We start from the raw sequence: 19,307 nt of genomic DNA on the forward strand, positions 1-19,307 counted from the left end.
CTCCTGACTCATTTAACGCTTCCCCTACCCTGTATGTACATCTCTCCCTTTCCCTTCTTCTACCCCTTTCTGATTATCCTGTCTGTACCATATTTTTCTACTCCACTATTCTTCCCTTACCATTTCTGTGTGTCCTTTTTCAGAATCAACCATCCACGCTAACAATGCAGGACCTGCTGAACATAGCTAGGGACATTGCCTGTGGCTGCAAATATCTGGAAGAGAATCATTTCATCCACAGGTGAGGAAAAACAGTCCCTTCTGATGTGTCTCAAGGTGCGTGAAGCTCATAGGGTTTCTATTTATAGTGGACCAGACAGAACTTATCTCCACAGGGGAGGCAAAGATTTCCTCTACCAATCCAGGCTTGTGATCAGATGTCTGGGCTGGTCTCACTGGTTTTTGGTAGGAGTTGGGCTCTGCACGGCTAGGTAGAAAGGAATCTTGTGCTCAGAGTGAACGTTTTCAGGTGCCTATGATGCAGACACATTTGAGGTTAGCCTTGTAGTCCACTAGATGGTGGTGTCACACTGTATTTGCTTGTCAGACAATAAGGTATGATTTCTCTTTCTTCTCATCTCCTCATCTCGACTTCATGTTTTCCCTGCACCATCAGCACAGGACAGCCCATAATATTTGAGCCATTGACTATAGAGGTAGGGCAGGGATAACAGGAGGAAAACCACAACTCTAAGGCTTCCTTCTCAGCTCAGCGGCTGACCTGTGATGTGGTCTTGGGAAGCCCGTATTTGTCTATTCACACCTCTTTTTCCTTTTTTGTAGAGCAAGGAAGTGGTGATTTGGCAGGCTTCAAATAAAAATAAAATATTATAGAGGAGGTAGAGGTTATTATAGGTAGCCTTTTAAAATTCCCAGTTGGATATTAGACTACTTGGCTTCTGATTAAGTGTTATTTCAGCTCGTAATGTTCCCAGGCAGAGTGTGCAACTGAATTCCTCCCTGAGCATGCTGAGTTGAGCCCTCGTGTGTAAGGGAAAGGAGAATCCTGCACACAAGAGGGTCATGTGGGCTCCAACTAAACTGATGTGCAGCCTGGAGTTATGCAAGGAGACAACTAATTCACCCACACGCACAAGCACGAGGACGTACCCGTGACATTGCAGAGAACAAAGAGGCAGAGCTAAGCAAGAGTGGGTAGAGACTGGAGAAACCGAGGGAAGCAAGTGGCAAACAGCAATCAGAGCAAAAAGCCATGAGGTTGAGATACGGGATGTGTTATGGCTTTATGATTAGAGCATACGTGGCAATTTTCAGCCTGCTTTATACTGGAACAATAAGTAAGTTCCTTTGAAAAAAGGATTAGAGTTTTCTGTCATTAAAAAAAGAGCAGTAACAGCGTGCAACAAGTTTTGGCTCTTGGATCTCTTAATAAGTACATGAGAGGATTAGTATTCTAATTGGAAACTTCAGAGTGAATCACTACAGCTTTTTTTTTTTTATATATATTTAATGTAATAGTAAAATTCTTCATCAACCTCTACCCACTCTGATCTACTGAATTTACGATAAGGGCAAATTTTTACTTGTGCTGCAAGAAGTCCAACAGAAACTCAACAGAAATTTTCTCCACAAGTGTTTTATAAAACCAGTTTTCATTTCTCCTGTCAGATAGTTGTTCCCTGGTTTTCTTATAGTGTGTCACTGAGCCAAGTGTTCATCATATAAAGCTTCTAACATTAATGTCAACAAATGCACAGGCCAGCTGTTATTGCTCCCGACCAATCTCCAAATCAGGAGAGAAATGGAAGAAACTAGTGCTTGGCTCTTTTAACAGCAGTATATCACTTTTAAAACAGACTCTCTGGGTCAGTTTTTGCACTGTTATATCTCATATGAGCAGCCTGGGAATGGACTTGCTTTGTTTCAGCCAATAATTCAGGAAATCAGTAGAGAAGGAATTTAATTCAGGTTGTGTATTGATATTTGTTACCGATGTCAGTATTACTTAGAGTCAGTAGGGGAGGAAAGAAGGTTATCATTACAGATAACGGGTATCCTAGGGGAAAACAGAAGTGTAGTGGGATTGTGGAGATGTCACTAGGGGCAGATCTTGTCATCACAGAGTCACAGCTGATGATGGAAGAGAAAGCTGAGCTTGACTTCCAAATTCCGAGGGATTTTTCAAGGCTGGCAGTGAGAAGAAACATATGAGTTGTTCAAGGAGCTCATTTTTCTTGGCAGTCAACAAGACCCCCACAGTGCTATGATTTTTAATGAGTTCCTTTTCAGAAAGTGTATTTAAAATGAACGCAAATTCTTCAGTCTTGGCCATGCAGTCGTCACTACCATTTGTCGCAAGCTAAACCTGCACCCAGCAAACGGCTGCTCACGTGTGTAGCTTTGCTTGGTTCCACGGGAGATATTCAGAAGCAACAAAGCAACAGTTTACTGGATCTGGTTCTACACTGACTTTTCAAGCACCGTACTAAGACTACCCAATAGCTTCTGTAAGTGATGGATGCAATGATGAGGTGCCACTCTTTAAAAAAAAGAGAGCAAGAAAGCAATCTGTCTTAATGTGGTTGAAACAAAAGGGGTTGGATCTGTCTCTGATCTGACATTAACCCTGTTTTCTGCCCTAGAGAAAGGAGATGGGAGTGGTTAATGAAAATGATAATGTAGCTGACATTATTGGTTTTAATAAGGCTTTTCTCCTCACTTGTGTACAGATGATTCAACTAAGATTTGCAGGAGTGGGTCTAATATTCTTTCTTTATTCTTTTAGCTCCTTTAGAATTATATCTGTCTATCTATCTATATATATATTTTTTTTTTTTTTTTTAAAGAGATATAGCTGCAAGGAATTGCCTCTTGACCTGCACTGGAGCAGGACGAATAGCCAAGATTGGTGACTTCGGAATGGCCAGGGATATTTACAGGTAAGTGAACGGCCATTTCAGTCCTGTGGATAACTCAGGAATCTGTATCACTTTAACTGGTTTGAACTGTCTCATGGAATCTGAAGCAGTGAAACCTTCCATTATGTGTCTGAATTTGATTACCAGTTAACTAACTGGAGTTAACAGACTGTAAATTAACACATCTATGCCTACTAGCGAATACACTTCAACTGAGTTTATTCCAGGCTGGGCCCCAGGGAATGCTGCAAACACATATGGACAATAAACCAAGCATAGGCAAATTTATTAGCTAGTTGATCATAAAGAATAAAATAAAATAAAATAAAATAAAATAAAATAAAATAAAATAAAATAAAATAAAATAAAATAAAATAAAATAAAATAAAATAAAATAAAATACCAAAAAACCTCCACATGTATATCTGAGCCCTTGCAGGCTGTGTGACAGTCTCCATGCATTTTATCTTTCCCAGAGCAAGTTACTACCGCAAGGGAGGAAGAGCCATGCTTCCTGTCAAGTGGATGCCACCAGAAGCTTTTCTAGAGGGCATTTTCACCTCCAAGACTGATACCTGGTAATAAATGTCTTTGAATCACTTCTGCTACACAGTGATGAGGGTCAAGAAATGTGCTGCTCAAGAAAAAAAAAAAAAGTCTGCTCAGCAAGAACCTTAAAAAATGTCAGAATTTTTCACAGAAAAACATTAGAAATCTTCCCTCTGCTTTTAGTAGAAGCACAGCTAAAGAATTCTGAATAAGAATTTTAAAATCTAATGTAAATGAGGGTAATAAAAATTTGCTACACATGAATGTAGAGTATCATATAAGGGCAATCAAGAAGTGAAAAGAGAAAGCAGTTTAGATTCCCAAGAAGTCTCAGTTCAAAAGCCAGACAAATACCATCAGACATTTCTCTCAACCCTCAGTATCTGCCACTCAGTTTCTGTCAGTGACAAGCCCTGCTTACCTGTCTTGTAAATTATTTTCTCCGTACCACCCAGGATTACTGTTTTGTGTACTTTTTTTCTGTTGTATAGTATATAAAATGACAGCAGATTTAATAAGAATTCCTTGCTGGTTGTTGAGGAAACAATATTTATATATGGATTCCTCAGGAACTTGATCTTTCTTCACAGTAAGCACCCCCTCAACAATAGCACATTCATGCACAGGTGCTGGGGAGTGGAAGCTTTCCAGTTGCTTAAGAATGCCTCTCTCCCTGTACAGTAGATTCTTCAATAAACTGTACTGAGACATTGCCTTAAATGCCACACTGACCCAGTTTCCTGAAGTTGTTAGTGATGCCGGAATACAAGGGATTGCTTATCAGTGCCAAACTGTGAGCAGCTGGTACTAAATGTTTTGAAGGAAAGTGCTACAGTTCCTGTAATACGCTATTATAAGTAACATGCATGTACTGGAAATTTCTTCCACCTCTGCAGCAAATAGCAACTCTCAAAATTCTGACACTGCTAAAGTCCTGGCAGAACCGTCTTGACTCCCATGGGTCTGAGTTATGTGTTATCTTCAGTGGCACTGCCTAACTGACCCAGGGGATGTAAAAAAGGAGAGCAACTGTATTGTGACAAAAAAGATTATAATAAATGCTGCTGCCTTCCAGTTTCACTGGATGTCTCTTACTTGATTTTATTCTTGAGCATCCTGGTCCCAAACACTGACTCAAACATCTCAGGTCTTCCCAAGTAAGGTAAGAATATCCATGCCAGATCTAACAGTTCTTTTCAGTCAGACCATACATAGCAAAGGCTGCTCTGGCATTTCCTACTCTAGAAATAATGAACGCAGCAAAAAGAACAACAAGCTCTGCAAAGCTAGTTTTAGAGCTTGAACAAAGGTTTTGTTTTATTGGTATTTTATGTCAAAATTGATTCGTATTCACGCTAATTGCACATTAGTGTGGTTGGCCTACAGCTTCAAAAGGTTGTTGCTGTGGTATTACCTACACAGCTTCGCGCCAGGTTTGTGGAACACAAATGAAATGTAATTTGTATGGTTGTTCTGATGCAGGTCCTTTGGTGTGCTTCTTTGGGAAATTTTCTCTCTAGGCTACATGCCCTACCCTTGCAAAACCAATCAGGAAGTGCTGGAATTTGTCACCAGTGGAGGAAGAATGGACCCACCAAAAAACTGCCCGGGACCTGTGTAAGTATTTCTTTACCTCCACAAGCCAAAGGATAGTTGGTGTCAAACTGGTTGGACAAAGGCAACTAGACATCTTTAGTCAGGGAACAGTATGATTGCCACCGGTGTTGGGTGGGTATTATTGAATGTTTCTTGAGCCACTGCCTCTTGGAGGCAGCTTGGAGCACTATAGGGTTTGCTTTAAGTAGTGGTCCCCTCATGGCTCAGGATCCAAGGATGCAGAAACAACATCTCCATTTTTGCTCTCTTTCTTTGGGCCATGTACAGAGTGCACTTCCTTTGGCTCACACAATTATGTTTCTACCTTCATTGATACTTTTTTTTTTTTTTAAGGTACCGGATCATGACACAGTGCTGGCAGCACAGCCCAGAGTATCGGCCAAACTTCTCCACCATCCTGGAAAGAATCAAGTATTGCACACAGGTATTGGTCTTTGGAAACCAAGTGGATGATAGTCCATGGAATCCCAGCTATCCAAAGGCTTGAGTGCCCAAAACAAGCCAAGAGTCCTGACAGACAGATCTAATTACTTTCCCAATTGTGGTGGTGCTATTGGCTCAACTGCTCTTTTCACTTGGGTTTTCTAGTATCCATTCTCACTCTCCCATCTTCAGCCCACCCAAAAGGAGATTATACTGTTCTTGTGCAAGTTGATGCTTTCAGCTCTCAGCTTGTTCAGTAGCAAAATATCCTTCACTTTGTGATGGAAAGATATTTAGAATCTCTTTCAGGTCCATATTCTGACCTTAACCAATGTTGCTTGAAAGCCACAGCTGAATTGGCATGGAGTGCAGGAAGGAATGAGATGACACGGTGAGTTCACCATCTGGTAGCATTTCACAGCTATAGGCCTGGATCCAACCTCCTGAGGGAGAAATTGTACACCAGAGACCCCCAGTATAACCACTGGTTTCAGTAAAGCACAGCCTCTGCTCAAAGGAAGCATGGAAATGAGAGAACATCTTTGCAAGTCCTAACAGCATGTGACACCCAGATGGCACATCGCACCTTGTATGACGTGCAGGAATACTGCCCAAACCTGATGTCAGCCTCTGCCAAAAGCTTGTTTGCTCTCACAGCTATTTCTCTTAAAATGCAGGTGTGACAGTCACCCTGGAGGTGCTCAGAGTGTAACAGATTATTGTCTCTCTTTTTCAGGACCCTGATGTGATAAACACTGAGCTGCCCATGGAGTGTAGCCCATCACCAGAGGATGAAGGGAGCACGGTCATGCGCCCAAACATTTCCAGTGGGATAGTGCCCCTGCTGGTGAGCCCTTCTCTCACACCCCAGACAACGCCGAGAACACTGGAGTCCCCCCATGGTGGGCACAAATTCATACAGTGTCCACAAGAGCTACTGGTGGAGAACCTGAGCAACCGGACTGCTCGAGGGCCCAGCCTGCCATGCCTCAGCGATTTCAACAGTGGGTCCTGGTTCCAGCAGACCTCAAACCAGAAGCTAGAGCTCAGCAATCCACCAACCCACAGACTTAAAAACAAAACAAAAAATCTTTGGAACCCAACCTATGGATCATGGGTGCTAGAGAACATCTGTCACTTCAGCCCCAGCTGCAAGCTCAAAGCAGCTCCAGAGCGGGAAGATTCAGGCTTTGATGGGAATTGCAGTTCTTCTCCCAGCTCTCGGGCATCTCCAGCATCTCCAAGTCGAAGCAACTGCCCTCACCTGGATATTGGTGGGGTTGAACTGATGAAACTCCAGAATTTCCCCTGTGGCAATGTAAATTATGCTTACGATGACCTGTGCTATAGCACTGACCAGCAGCCATCAGCTTTGGCAGAGGTTAGAGCAGCTGTGCTAAGGAGCTCCAGTCTCCACAGAGATGAAAAACCTTTTTATAAAACAGAAAAAACATCAAGAGAGAGGGACTCTGGTCTGTCTTTGTCAGATGAACTGAGTGTTACTCCAGTGTAACAGAAATGGTTCTTCCAAAGATCAGGGAATGTGTGTGTCTGGAAGGACTTCTTCCTACTTCACTCACTTCCTCCATCTAGGTTCCTTCAGATGGGTGATGTTTCAACATCAGCAATGTCCTTCTTCCTCCTTCTACCTGCCAGATCCCCAGATCATTAAAGACAGTTGCATTTCTATCTCTGTCTGTAAAATGTGTTCCACTGAACCAGCTTAGAGGTGGAGAACAATGCCATTGCTGCTCTGATCCAGAATACTTCATAAAAGGACTCCTCCTCAATCTGCTCAGGTGAAAAGAAATGGACCTGCCATCCAACTGCAGCATTTGGATGGAAATAATGACCAACACAGGTTGTGCTTCTTTCTGACCGAAGAAACCAAAAATGCACACTGTGCCGGCAGCAACTGACTTGCAAAGGCTGCTGTGTTCCTGAGGGCTTTTTACAGTCCTGGTGACTTACTAGTGATGTTCATGCACTCTAAGGGAAGTAAGTAAATAGCAGCTGCATTTGCATCTGTTTCATTAACAGACCCTGTGGAAAAACATGAAAAAGCAGCTACTGCTTAACTTGCAAGCAGTAGGAAGGATGAAAAAAAGAAATCCAGTCTCCTCTGAGCATATACTTTGAAAACAAGCAATGAAGAGGAAAAACAAATTTACCACTGGAAAAAAAAAATAGTTGGTGGAGCCAATAGTATCCCTTTGAGCAGTGAAGGAAATCTGCTTCTTGCCTCATGGTGTCTCTCTCCTCACAGCTCCTGTTGTGGAAGGGGCAGGTGATTTTCCCAGAAAGGGTGAGCTGCATGAGTAATGAGAAATGGATTGTCTTTTTCTTTCAGTGGACTTTACTTGGGATGACCTTCATTTTTGTAAGTAAGTACTTTGATACTCAGAAGTAAGTTCCTGTGCTAAGCATTGAGCTGAGGTTCGCTGGTAACTGTCTAGCATTTGAAACACTGGAGTTCTTCTTGGGTTTAATACCTGCTCCTCTGAGGTAAAAACAAAGTAATGCAAGGCAGGGGCAGCATGAAAGGGAGCCAACCACAAACACATTCTTGCAGTGCCCTTTACAGGGGATGGGAGAATAGCTCAACCATTTGTGAAAGCTAAAATCATGAGCTGGCTTCACACACCTGTGCAGGCCTTCATTTCTTCTCACCTTCCAAGCGTACAGACTTGCTGGTAAAGGTAGTTGTTGTCTGTTTTGAAGACAGTTCATTTCTAAGGCTTTTCTTCTGTTGCTTGTGGTCTAAACTGATGTTTACTGGTTAAAGCCTGCAAAATAAGGAGACTGAAAAAGTAAATAATTTGGATTAAGCCTGGACAGTCTCAGAAGCATTTTGTCCTTGTCACACTCCCGAATTTGCCGTCAGTGGCAAATTACACACTGCCTTCATGTGTAATTGAGTTGTATGGTGAGCTGTCAGTCATAGACTCGGGTTCCTTTCTGCAGGAAGAGGTGCTCTGGTACAAGCTTCATGCTTAGTGATTAGCTGCTTGTACAGTCTGAAGATGTGGGCTGGCAGGAGAGCATTTGCTTTGACCACAGAATCTTCCTGTCTCATTCAGGGACGGACATCACCGAGGTGTGGTACAGAAAAACATAGAATGAAGAGTCTGAATCCATTTGAGTGAAATACATCTTCAGCTCAAGTTTGTGCTTTGTTGGTCTGACTTTATAGCTGTTCCAAGCTTCCAATAGTTTTAGGCCTTTGGGTTAGAATGAATAGTTTTATATACCATCATTTCCAGACCTGAGTGGTGACGATGGCCACCTTTCAGTAATGACCTGTGTGGTATGGAAATAATTCCAAATCTGTGTCGGGAAATGACAGTCGGAACAGAGAGGTCCCTCTGTGCATGGGCAAATGCCACGAGTGCTGTGGGGACTCATGAGCTCAGTGACCTAGGGAGATTGTTGCCCTTGCCTCATGCCCTTCTTTCCATTCCACCTTTGCGTTAGCTCTCTGGCCTCTCAGCCCTTCCCTCCCTGTGTATGTGGTAAAGCCCCAGCAGCGTGTAGTGGTCCCAGTTCAGCTGCAGTGGACATGACTCTGGATCACTTTCCAACCCTTGTTTGTAACAGGCACTATGCTGAGCAGAGCCCTGCTGGTATGACCATGCTTTTGCAGGCCCATTATAAGACTGCTTTCAGTTCTCCTTAGCCACCAGCATGGGTGGGAAACTTGTGGTGAGGAGCAAAATACTGCCTTGTTCGGAAGTCATGGGAAGGTAACTATGCCACCTTTTCTTCCTCTAGACTTTTTATGAAGTAGCAGGCACAAGGCTGTTGTTAATTTTTTTTTTGCATGCAAATGACCACAAATACCGTAAAATTCCAATGAGATGCAGGTAGGATCCCTGCTGTCTGTATGATGACCCAGCTTGAGCTACCACTGTTTTCCCCACACACAGCACTTACAAATTTAGAAAGGTCAATAGTGATAAAACCAGCTAAGCCATTGAAAAGTGAAGTGAGAGAAGAGCAGAGCTCTGTCACCATTGCCATAGGCAGTCTTGGCTGGAGGTCTGCCTGCGTTTTATTAGTAAAATGCAATTTCTTCAGTTCAGAACTTTAGACAAATACCTGTTTTAACTGAGTAGCTGTGTCAAGGTACTTATCTACAAGAAGAGCATTGATAAAGCTGCACTAAGCCAGAATAAAACTCCATCCTGACCAGTATCTCGTGTCTTAGAGTGACCAACAGTGGGGGGGTGCAAGAGCAACTCTAAAGAGTAGCGTGAGCATGTAGTAATTATTTATTCCTAAACATTCTTTGCTGCTTTACAACAAGCACATGCTCAGCGATGTGCTGAGCCAGACGCAGTGTCTTGTAACAGGACAGAACATGGAGCTGCACATCCCAAATGGGCACTAAAAGCCAGGAATTTCAAAAGAATCTGCATTAGTAAACTAAATTTAATGTAAGTTCTTAACTCTCTCAAATAGAACCTAATGTAAACGGTCTTCTGTCAACACAGTTGCCATGAATCTTTTTGACCTGTGCATATCTGACCTCTTAGCTGTTTTTAATTAATATCCCAGAGGAAACAATGCTAATATTGCTCCTGTTGTGATGCTGTCCAAACCATATTATGTAAAAAAGAAATAATAATAATCACAATGATGTATAGTACAACCTACAACTCTGAGGCTGAAACTTCCTGTTCATACAATCACAGATTTCATAGTGCTCAATTGCTACCACTTTAAAGTAGAACTTCTTTGAAACTGTTTTTAAGGAGACACTTTTAGTGCATAAGCAATGAGTTGAACCCATAGTGTCAAAGTTAGATTATTTTGGCAGTTGAAAGCCAAAACCTGATTTTGTTTCCTAGAGGAATGACATGAGCTGGAGACCTGGGATTAATTCAGTCCTGTAATCCATATGTCAAGTCTTCCAACACTTCCTCACTGGAGAATCAGCCATTTATAGGATGATTATAAATTGCTCTTTCTGATAGGTGTCTGTCTTTTAACATGTTACCAACTTCATTTTAGCTTTGTGTGTATATAGTAGTTGTTTTTTTTCTTCGGGACTTGGCATTAGTACTTTATGTTGCTTCATACAACCTCATAGCTACATTTTAAAGAGGGGACCAAATAACAAAAGATGAAATAATAATGCAAACTTCCATTTGTCTTTGCCTGTTTTCTTTCACATTGGTTGATTTTCTCGCTTTGGATTTCTTTGTTATCTCTTCCCCTCCTCAATTTAAGTATTTTGTATCTTCCTTTTCCTTTTAAAGAAACACAACTCTTAACTGCACAGATTTAAAGTGTCCCCCTCCTACCAACCCTTTTCCTGAGGTAAGTTCTCCACTCATTTGCCCACAGGCAGGTGTGCACTAAGAAATCTTTGCAAGTCTAATGAAATAATTATGGGCTTTCGCAAGCGTAACTTATTCCACATCCAATACCTCCCCCCTACTTACCCAAAAGAGAAGAAAATGTTCCTGCTGGGTGTATGGTTTTCCCCTGTGTATTTGCATCTCCACAGGTGTGTTGGACAGGTACCACACTTTCTGGCCCCTGGAGCAGCAGAGCTCTGTGAGACAGTTTCTCCTGTAGACATGGCCTTGCTCACTCTCCTGGCTGCCTGCTCTTTTCAAGTGTCACACAAAGCCCTTAGGCATGACATCATTAACATCTTCCTGTCTTGTCACATGACTTTTTCATTTAATTGTGTTGGGTTTGATTTGCCCTCTGACCATTGCAGCACTTCTCACCAACTTACCTTTCTGGGTGACTACTGTACTTAGTAGATGACAAACCTGTTTCTACGCAGTTTAAAGCTGGATAAGTGTAAATTCTATATTTGAAACACAAAATAAAGAGACACTAATGGTGGTTACTTGTTTCCCTCTCTGCTAAATACTCTTTGCACACAGGTAAGAGGACAGCCTCTTGCTGAGGAGTGTTGCCAGTACCAGGGGGGTTGACTGCTCATTCCCTGCTGCCCCACAAAACCGCCCTGTGGAACAGTTAACTGCTCTGAGTCTGCCAAGTACCTTTGGGTGCACAATTTTTTGATAGACCGTAGGCTATGAGCTGAGATATTTGAGACAGAGCTTACCTTGAAGGAAGCTGTCAAGCTTTGTGTGGAAAAGGTCTAAAACAAATGTAACTAATGGGTTTTGGAGCCAAGCTGCAATGTTAGCTTCTAGATGTCTTAGAACCAGTTTTGGTTTCGAAAATATTAAATACTAAAGGCACAGAAACACTGAAAGAAATAGGTTTTTGTTCCTTCACTAAAGAAATTATTCAAGAAGAGATACGACTGTCCTGTGACCAAATCACAGTGGATGTCTTTTTTCCTTCAGTCTCATTTATTTAGTAGCATACACACTTCAGAGTAACAAACACTCAACCAATACAGTCAATGTCAAATGGTCAGCATTGCATTGTAGTGTTCAGAACGGATGCACTGTGGATGGTACAGGCCATTTGATCTCAGTACCTTAAGAATAACAAATAATAACAACAGCAATACAAAAAAAAAATAGCAAGAGCCCTCTGAGATACTTAAGTGTTTGGTCCAACTCCCACTTAAATCTTTCCCTATAATAGAAACCAGATCAGATTTTAAGCAAATTCCCCCCTCCCCCCCATAAAAGTAAGAGGGATTCCATTTTTACCACTTTGGTTAAATTTCACCCAAATTTACATCCTTTTGGGGCCTCAACATCCCTGATTTTTAAACTTAGCTGATGTATTTCTTTGTGCCTTTCTATACTGCATCTTCCTCCAAAGAATCTCACAGCATCTTGCAAGCAATAATGAAGGACAGCCTCACACCATGCCTGTGGAGTAAGTAGGTATTATTCCCACCTGTGAAAAGGGAACAAAACTGAGGCCCAGCATAAGTTGGCCAAGGCCGAAAAAAAACAAGTCACTGTTGAAGCTGAGGAAAAGAAGTCCTACTGCTAGATTCACACAAGAATGCAGCAGCTAGAGCACTGAGCATTACTGCATCTAACTAGTGAGTTTAAAGACCTTGGAGTCTAAATGAGAGGTTGGCTGTTCAGCACCTAAGCGCTTCTGGGCCAGCATGTCTTCCCATGCTGCAGAAACACTTGCTCCCGGTGTCTCCCAAAGTGAGGCAATATCTCAGCAGAGGCATTACAGAACGACACTCTGCACTTGCACGTGAACACGTACCTCAGTTATCACGTATCAGCTCTTCTATGTTACATGCCTGTGCAAAGGCATCATGTTGACCCTCTGGTAAATATAAGCTTATTCAAGGCAACTTCCCCCATAGTGAAAGAAGTCTGCTGCTTCCTCACACCAGCAGGTGGGTGTACACAGGCACTGTGGGCCATCCGATGTGAATCAGGGTATCTGATCCTGTGGTGGTTTGCTCGTGAGCTCATAACCCCAGCCCCTCAGAGCTCCAGTGCTCATTTGCAGTCCTACACTTGCAGTTTGCTAATGAAAAGCTGCTTCTTTTTCTCATTTCCCACAACAGCAGCAGAAGACTGTGGCTTCTTCCCTTCTAATCCCTTAGTAAGCCAAAGAGCCATTTCAGAACTAACTTGCTAGAACTACTTATCATCTAGAATGAGCTTCCAGACCAGGGTCTGCTATAGCAGAAGTCATTTTTCCCCTGACCTTTTCAGCTACTGCAGAGGAATGAATCTTTCTCCATATTTCCCTGAGACCACACACTGCAAATCCAGGTGCTCGCAGCAGTTGGGTTTTTTTGAAGCTACTGGTACCATATTGCTGCTAGTTCTCCTTTGAAACTGGACAGTCATTCTAACAGTTTGTCTCAAATTCTCAACTCACATTTGAGCATAAACTTTAAACCTCTGAATCTCCCCTCTAGAAAATAAACTACACTGGTTTCACATATGTGGTAGCAAAAGGAAGAAATTTAACTCTGAAGATTAATTAGGCAAACCACTAATGAATTCTATTGCCTTAACAGTCTCACTTCTAACTCTTCTAATTTTTTTTTTTTTAATTTTGATAGGACTGCTTGCAATTGCAGTCTCACAGGAAAGGCATTGTTATTAAAGTCCTCCCTTGTGAAACCTATTTACTTCCTGTTCTCCTTACACACTGTTTACCTGTTGGCTGCAAGAAAGGAGAAAGACCTTTTTTTTTTAAATTGTATGAAATTCACCACAAAGTAATTCATCATCTCATAGCATTTCAGAAGTTACGAGGCATCTGGAATGATAATATTTGTGTTCTCTATTGATGGTTCACTGTCACTTAGAAGTTTCAGAGCATTCCTACTTTAAGTAGAAAATTCATTAATGGAAAATTAATTAATTCATTACCATAAAAATAAAACTGAGCGGGACTCTCAGAGGCCGCAGAAAAATTCTGAATTTGCAGTGAACTGCAAAAATAATTACCAGTTTCAAATAACTCTTGATTTAGTATGAAATGTTTCCATATGTCATTACTTCCTAGAGAATACCTGCTCCATGTCATCTAACTTTTAGGTCACAACTGAACTTGAATTTTTAATACTGCTGTTTTGTTTAGAGGTGATGAAAAAAAAATCATTAAATCTGACTGATCTCTTTAAGTACAGTAGTGTGTTATCTAAAGCAATTATTTTTAGAACCTATTTTAGCCTCTTCAATTCTAATTACAAATGTTACAGACAGATTTTTTTCCAGATCTGGACTCCACAGTCTTCTTTTGCTCATGATCACTGCTTTTCTTGAAACAGCAGTTTCCCAAAGCATAGAGTCACCTTCATATATCCTAAAGTTCTCAGCATCTCTCCTGAGCACAGGACACCAAGACAGCCATGTCTCATCAATGCATTACTAGCTTTAGATTTTGAAAGGGGATTAACGATCAAATAGTTATATAAGTCTTGTCCTCATTTTGAAAACTACATCATCACATTATTAACATTAAAACCTGGAATGTGAGTGAACATGTGAATACTGATAGTATTTATACTGCTAGTATTTAAAGAACTGTTAAGTGACTAGATGCAACCAACAGAGAAGGTATGTGAAGCTATTACAAGAAATCACTTCAGTCTTTCTTGACTTTAACCTAAACACTGTGAATTTTCTGTGGCTGTGCCTGGGCCACAGCAAAAGAAGAATGAATCACAGATGGCCCTGCGATTCCAGACAGGGACTAGGGGATGCGGTATATTGACATTCCTTCCCCCAAACTGCCCTGAGGTAACAGCTGCTGCCTTGGAGGAAGGATGCCTGGGAATTACCCCGTCATTAGTGTAATTCTGTGAATACAGAAACATGACCTTACTGCTCACTGCACTAGTCTATACTCTTAAGAGGCAGCATCATATCTGGGAACAAGAACATGGCCAAGAAGTCACGTGCATTAGGAGACAGGCAAACCATGTTCTTAAGACATATCATACTGGTTGCTGGCTACTAGTGCATGCGTGCATGTGTATAGGGGTTTTATCTTTAAAAATAAACAAGCCTTGAAAAAACCCTTTTCCCTGGTCCGTGTACTAAAGAATCATTACTGATTTTCAGAACTGCAGTTCAGCTGCAAGAGGCCAAACTTTCCAAGCTAGGCACTTATCCAACAGCCCATCCAGTCTGAAAGTCAAATGTTTTCGGAGACAATAGGCTGCTACTCTCTCCTTAGAGTATCTGTAATCTCCTGAGAGGCTACATAAAAAGCAAAGGCTGTTCTTGGATAGAAGCGAATCCAGGGTAGGGTAGGGAAGAGTAGGAATGGTCAACAGCAGTTACCACATCCAGCCACTACAAACTGCTGTCTCCCTTTGCTCCAGGTTTCTTGTGATGTTCATCCATTTCCACCTTGTGCACACACTGTTACACAACGCAGAAGTTGTTGGTCCAACCCATAGTGTACACAGGAGCAAGGAGACTTGGAATTAAGGGGTGAAAAGAAAGAACAACACTCTTGCTGGTTTCAAAACTACACAGTTCTCTGAAAAACTGTTATTCCTACCCTGAATCCCCAAGTGCTTGCTCTGCTTCACTAAGAGGTAAATCTGGAGTCCCATCTGTTTGCCAGAAGTCAGAATTGTTTGGTTTACCATACAGACCTCTTGACTCATGCTGGTGTGATTCCTGAGTATAGAGATCTTCACTCTCTGAGGACCAGTCTGGAGTCAGGCTGGTGCAATACAGACCAATCTGGAGTTATTTAGGTTCATAGAGGGCCGATGCAAAGTCATTTTCATCACTAACTGCTGGGTTCTGGATGCAGCTCCCTCTGTACTGATGACCTCAGGAGTCTGGAGAGAGTAAAGGTTTCCTTCTAACTGAGTGATCCCAGTAGAGCAGACAGTTACAGAGCAGCCCTGCAAGTTTTGTGCCATTCTTTCTCAACTCATCTTTCAGTGATGCTTTCCAAGATGTCAATCAAATTGTCCAATCCCAACAAGTACCCATCCTCCCGGTTGCCTTCTTGCCAGGGGATCCTGTGATCCAATGTCTGCCCATCAGGGAGAAGGGTGGTCTTTCCAAAATCGATCAGCCACACGTTGGCATTCCCACTGCCATCATGTACAAAAAGTAGTGAACTTCCAACGACCTGGAAGACAGATTGAGATGATGTGGTTAAAAATGCATCTTTAGCTCTCCTCCATCACTTGACACCTCTCACTAAAAAGGTGACCTCCTCAGATGACCTTCTTGCATGTGACCCAACAGACTTTTGGGCTGCACTTAGACACTGACAATTTACATGCCCCTTTGGCAAAACTATATCAATCAGTAATGTGTAACAAAAATGTCTCCAGTGACAAGAGGAAGTCAATACAGTAAAATAAAATGTCTGATCTCAAAATCTTGAGCTGTAACAAGCAGAACTTACAATGCTAACAATGCCTTCTCCACAGCAAAGCATACGAGGAGAACATACATAGCAGAATTTATACCATGTTTCAACATAAATCCAATATAACTAATAAATCCTTCATTGTTAAACTACAACTGAATGCTGCTGTACCAAATGCAAGCTCCCACATCACCATTCCCCTGTAAAGATTCCCACTGGAACACACCAAGATTAGAGAAACCACAGGAAACTGGTACTAATAAACCATTCCCTGCAGTGGCCCAGCGCTGTAAGTGCTGGGATGTTATAAAGATGGGAGGATTTATTACTCCTCAACTGGTTTAATCTTCTGTATTGTTGTGATGGAGACTTTGTGGTACCTGTGTTGTCAACATATATTAGTTTTCTTCTACTACAAACTCCTTTCTACGAATGCAGCAGGCTATTCTGAAGCACGTCTGAATGACCAAACAAAGCAGCAATGCACCTCCACAGCATTACACTCACTTCTTACCTCATGTCGCTTGAAGAAGTCTGAGGATTCAAGAATGATATGTATTTCCTGCAGACGCTTGAGGTATTTTTTCTGGAGGAAGTAGAGAAAACAAACGAACAAAACAACAACAAAAAAAACACCCAAACAAACGTTTAAGTAAAGAATGAATGAAGATACTGTTTACAAGAGTCAACAGAATGAAGAGATCATGTTAATTTTAGGCTAGAGGTCCTTCAAAGCAACAGGTTCATAATTTAAAAGTCAATCTGAAAACACACTGCAACAGGCTTTCATAATGAATGAACAGACTGGAGTTCCTCTGCTGCATGTCTTGCATCAGGCACACTTACCTGTCTTTGGATGCAGTAAGACTTTCTGCATCCTTTTTTTTGTTTTTGTTTTAATAAAGAGAAAAATGTTTCAAGCAATTAAAAATCTTTCCATTCTCCACAGTAAAAAGAGAATGAAATTGTCTTAAAGAGACAAGGAGCTCCACCCATGGCAGGGAGGGAAATAAAAAATAAAAAATGCATAAAGCTCTAGTCTACATTTTTAATGCTCCCTTGCGTTACAAAGCATTCTCCTCCTGGAGGGCTAATCTGCCTTCATCACAGCTTCTACACTGCAGCAAAGCACTACAGCACCCTTTGAAGTTCTAAAGATGAGAGACATGTTATGCGACCTACCACATGCCTGCTGTGCTACCCGTGAAGCAGCACACCGGAATTGCTCTTTGAGGCGAGTCTCACACGTAGGAGCACAGCCAGCCACCAATCGCACTTCCTGCCCCCATGCTCTGTTTTTATCCTCTCCAGACTGAATTCCCAAATCACAAGCTTTCCTGCCAACACAGTCCTTGCTCAGACATCATCATCCCTCCGATGCACCCAACACCCATGGTTGAAGATGACAGCAAGCCACAAGTTAGCTTGACTGATGTTTTGCTAGCATGAGGAACTTGGGGTGAAGTCATGGCAAGTGCTGACAAAACTGGTCTCAGCCAACTACTTCTCACAGCCCACCAAGTCCCCACATCCACTCCATCTGCTGAGAGGGACTAGAAGTCAAAACCATTTTCTTCCTTGGTGGTTTAATTTGTGTTTCTTGTACCAGAGGAAGCATAGACCTGAAGCAAGTTCACTGGGTAAAAGATGAGTGAACATGAAAGTTTAAACTCACCAGAATAGTTGTGTTGCCCTCAATGAATTCCACAAAAACCTGTAGAACTTGCTCCCGTGTCTTCGTAGTTTTGAAGTTTGTGTTACATGTTCCATCCGCCTTCTGCACAAAAACGCACAAAGACAGACACAGATCTATACTACACAGATATCATTCCACTCATCAGTCAATCCTCTTGAACCATCAACAACTTAGCTCCTGCTAACCAGATGAAAGTGAGTAGTTGAACAGGAAGAGAGCAGATAAACCAAGCAAGAGGTGGAGGAGAAAAATCTATAAGAGCTGATTGGATAACTTTAAATGGCCCTTTCTTCCTGTTGAGTGCAGTTTAAAAAAAAAAAAAAAACAACAACAACAAATCAAATCATGATATTATGAGCCTGCAGGAGGGTTTTCTCACTCATCAGTACTAGCAGTGCAAAGTTCAGTGGGGCAAACCACAATGACCTCTTCGGTTGTCCTCTCATCTAGCCTGGTGTCATCAAGCCCTGGTTGGGGGTGTGTAAGAGGACATTTTGAAACACAACTTTACTAGTCCTTTTTGCTTGGGTGTTTGTTTGTTTTTGTTTTTCAATGGAGAAATCAAAGAACTGTGGTTAAAACTCAGTTCTCAATATACCTTTGCACATTATTGTGACCCAGAAGTCACAGAACAGAAGGCTAGTTGGAGACAAGAACAAGATGGGATTTGCAATGCTGGCAGTGACACAAATGCAGTGACAAAGCAGGTATGTGAATTTGGGCAAAGGACAGTGGAGGCATGCTTGTATTCAACTGGGTCCTGGAGAAATTCAGAGTATTTTTGTGCCATCAGTAGGGCTCAGTCCAGAAGCATCTTGCTATGGAAAAAAACAAGTCTTTTTATGTGCTGTTTTTGTGTACCAGTTTGTGCTTGTGGAGCTACAAGTAAGTAAGAGCAGTGCATGAATTGGAGATGTCTGTCAACATAGACTATATGAATATGTATTTCTCCAAGAACATCCCTGTTGCTTCAAGAGACAGAAATCTGAGCTTTTAGGACATGCATATAAAATACAGCAATTACTGCAGTTGGTAGGCTGTATCCACTAAAAGCCTGCAGGATTATCAAACTGTGTTCCTCTCCATTGTATCAGTCCAGTGAAACCCCCCATTTCCATTATAAGCATGAATCAACAGGTCATTAAAATGTCACTGCACCAAAACTGGGTAAATTCAGCTCCAGTCTCAGCAGGTGAAACACTATTTACTCCAGAGCAGAACTCAGCCCCTGCTATAACATATACACACCAAAAAAAAAATAAATCCCCAAACACTGATAATGCCAAATTTCCAGATCTACCATGTAAGAGAATTAACTGACTGAATGGCAAAGTCATGCAGAGCAGCCTCCCACCTACCAGACT

At 41.8% G+C, this 19,307-nt stretch overlaps 2 protein-coding genes across 3 annotated transcripts in view; one reads left to right on the top strand and one right to left on the bottom strand.

Moving 5' to 3' along the window:
* LTK (leukocyte receptor tyrosine kinase) overlaps nt 1-6,981 on the top strand; it is a gene marked incomplete at both ends in the record, with an annotated part of 94,782 nt that extends 87,801 nt beyond the window's left edge. Inside the window, 6 exons of the mRNA XM_082058335.1 lie at nt 144-241; nt 2,808-2,900; nt 3,356-3,457; nt 4,911-5,045; nt 5,379-5,469; nt 6,205-6,981. Of these exons, the coding sequence (XP_081914461.1) occupies nt 144-241; nt 2,808-2,900; nt 3,356-3,457; nt 4,911-5,045; nt 5,379-5,469; nt 6,205-6,981 (1,296 nt within the window). The remainder of the gene's footprint in view (nt 1-143; nt 242-2,807; nt 2,901-3,355; nt 3,458-4,910; nt 5,046-5,378; nt 5,470-6,204) is intronic.
* A 4,809-nt stretch (nt 6,982-11,790) lies between these two features.
* Nucleotides 11,791-19,307, bottom strand: part of ITPKA (inositol-trisphosphate 3-kinase A) — a 44,462-nt gene continuing 36,945 nt past the window's right edge. For both annotated transcript variants that reach the window (XM_082058972.1, XM_082058971.1), the window contains 3 exons: nt 17,923-18,024; nt 16,762-16,833; nt 11,791-16,001 (listed from right to left, as the gene is read on the bottom strand). In XM_082058972.1, coding sequence (XP_081915098.1) covers nt 15,798-16,001; nt 16,762-16,833; nt 17,923-18,024 — 378 coding nt within the window. In that variant the 3' untranslated portion in view covers nt 11,791-15,797. The remainder of the gene's footprint in view (nt 16,002-16,761; nt 16,834-17,922; nt 18,025-19,307) is intronic.

This window comes from Streptopelia decaocto, assembly GCF_964273445.1.
Source record: "Streptopelia decaocto genome assembly, chromosome: 7".
Taxonomy (NCBI): domain Eukaryota; kingdom Metazoa; phylum Chordata; class Aves; order Columbiformes; family Columbidae; genus Streptopelia; species Streptopelia decaocto.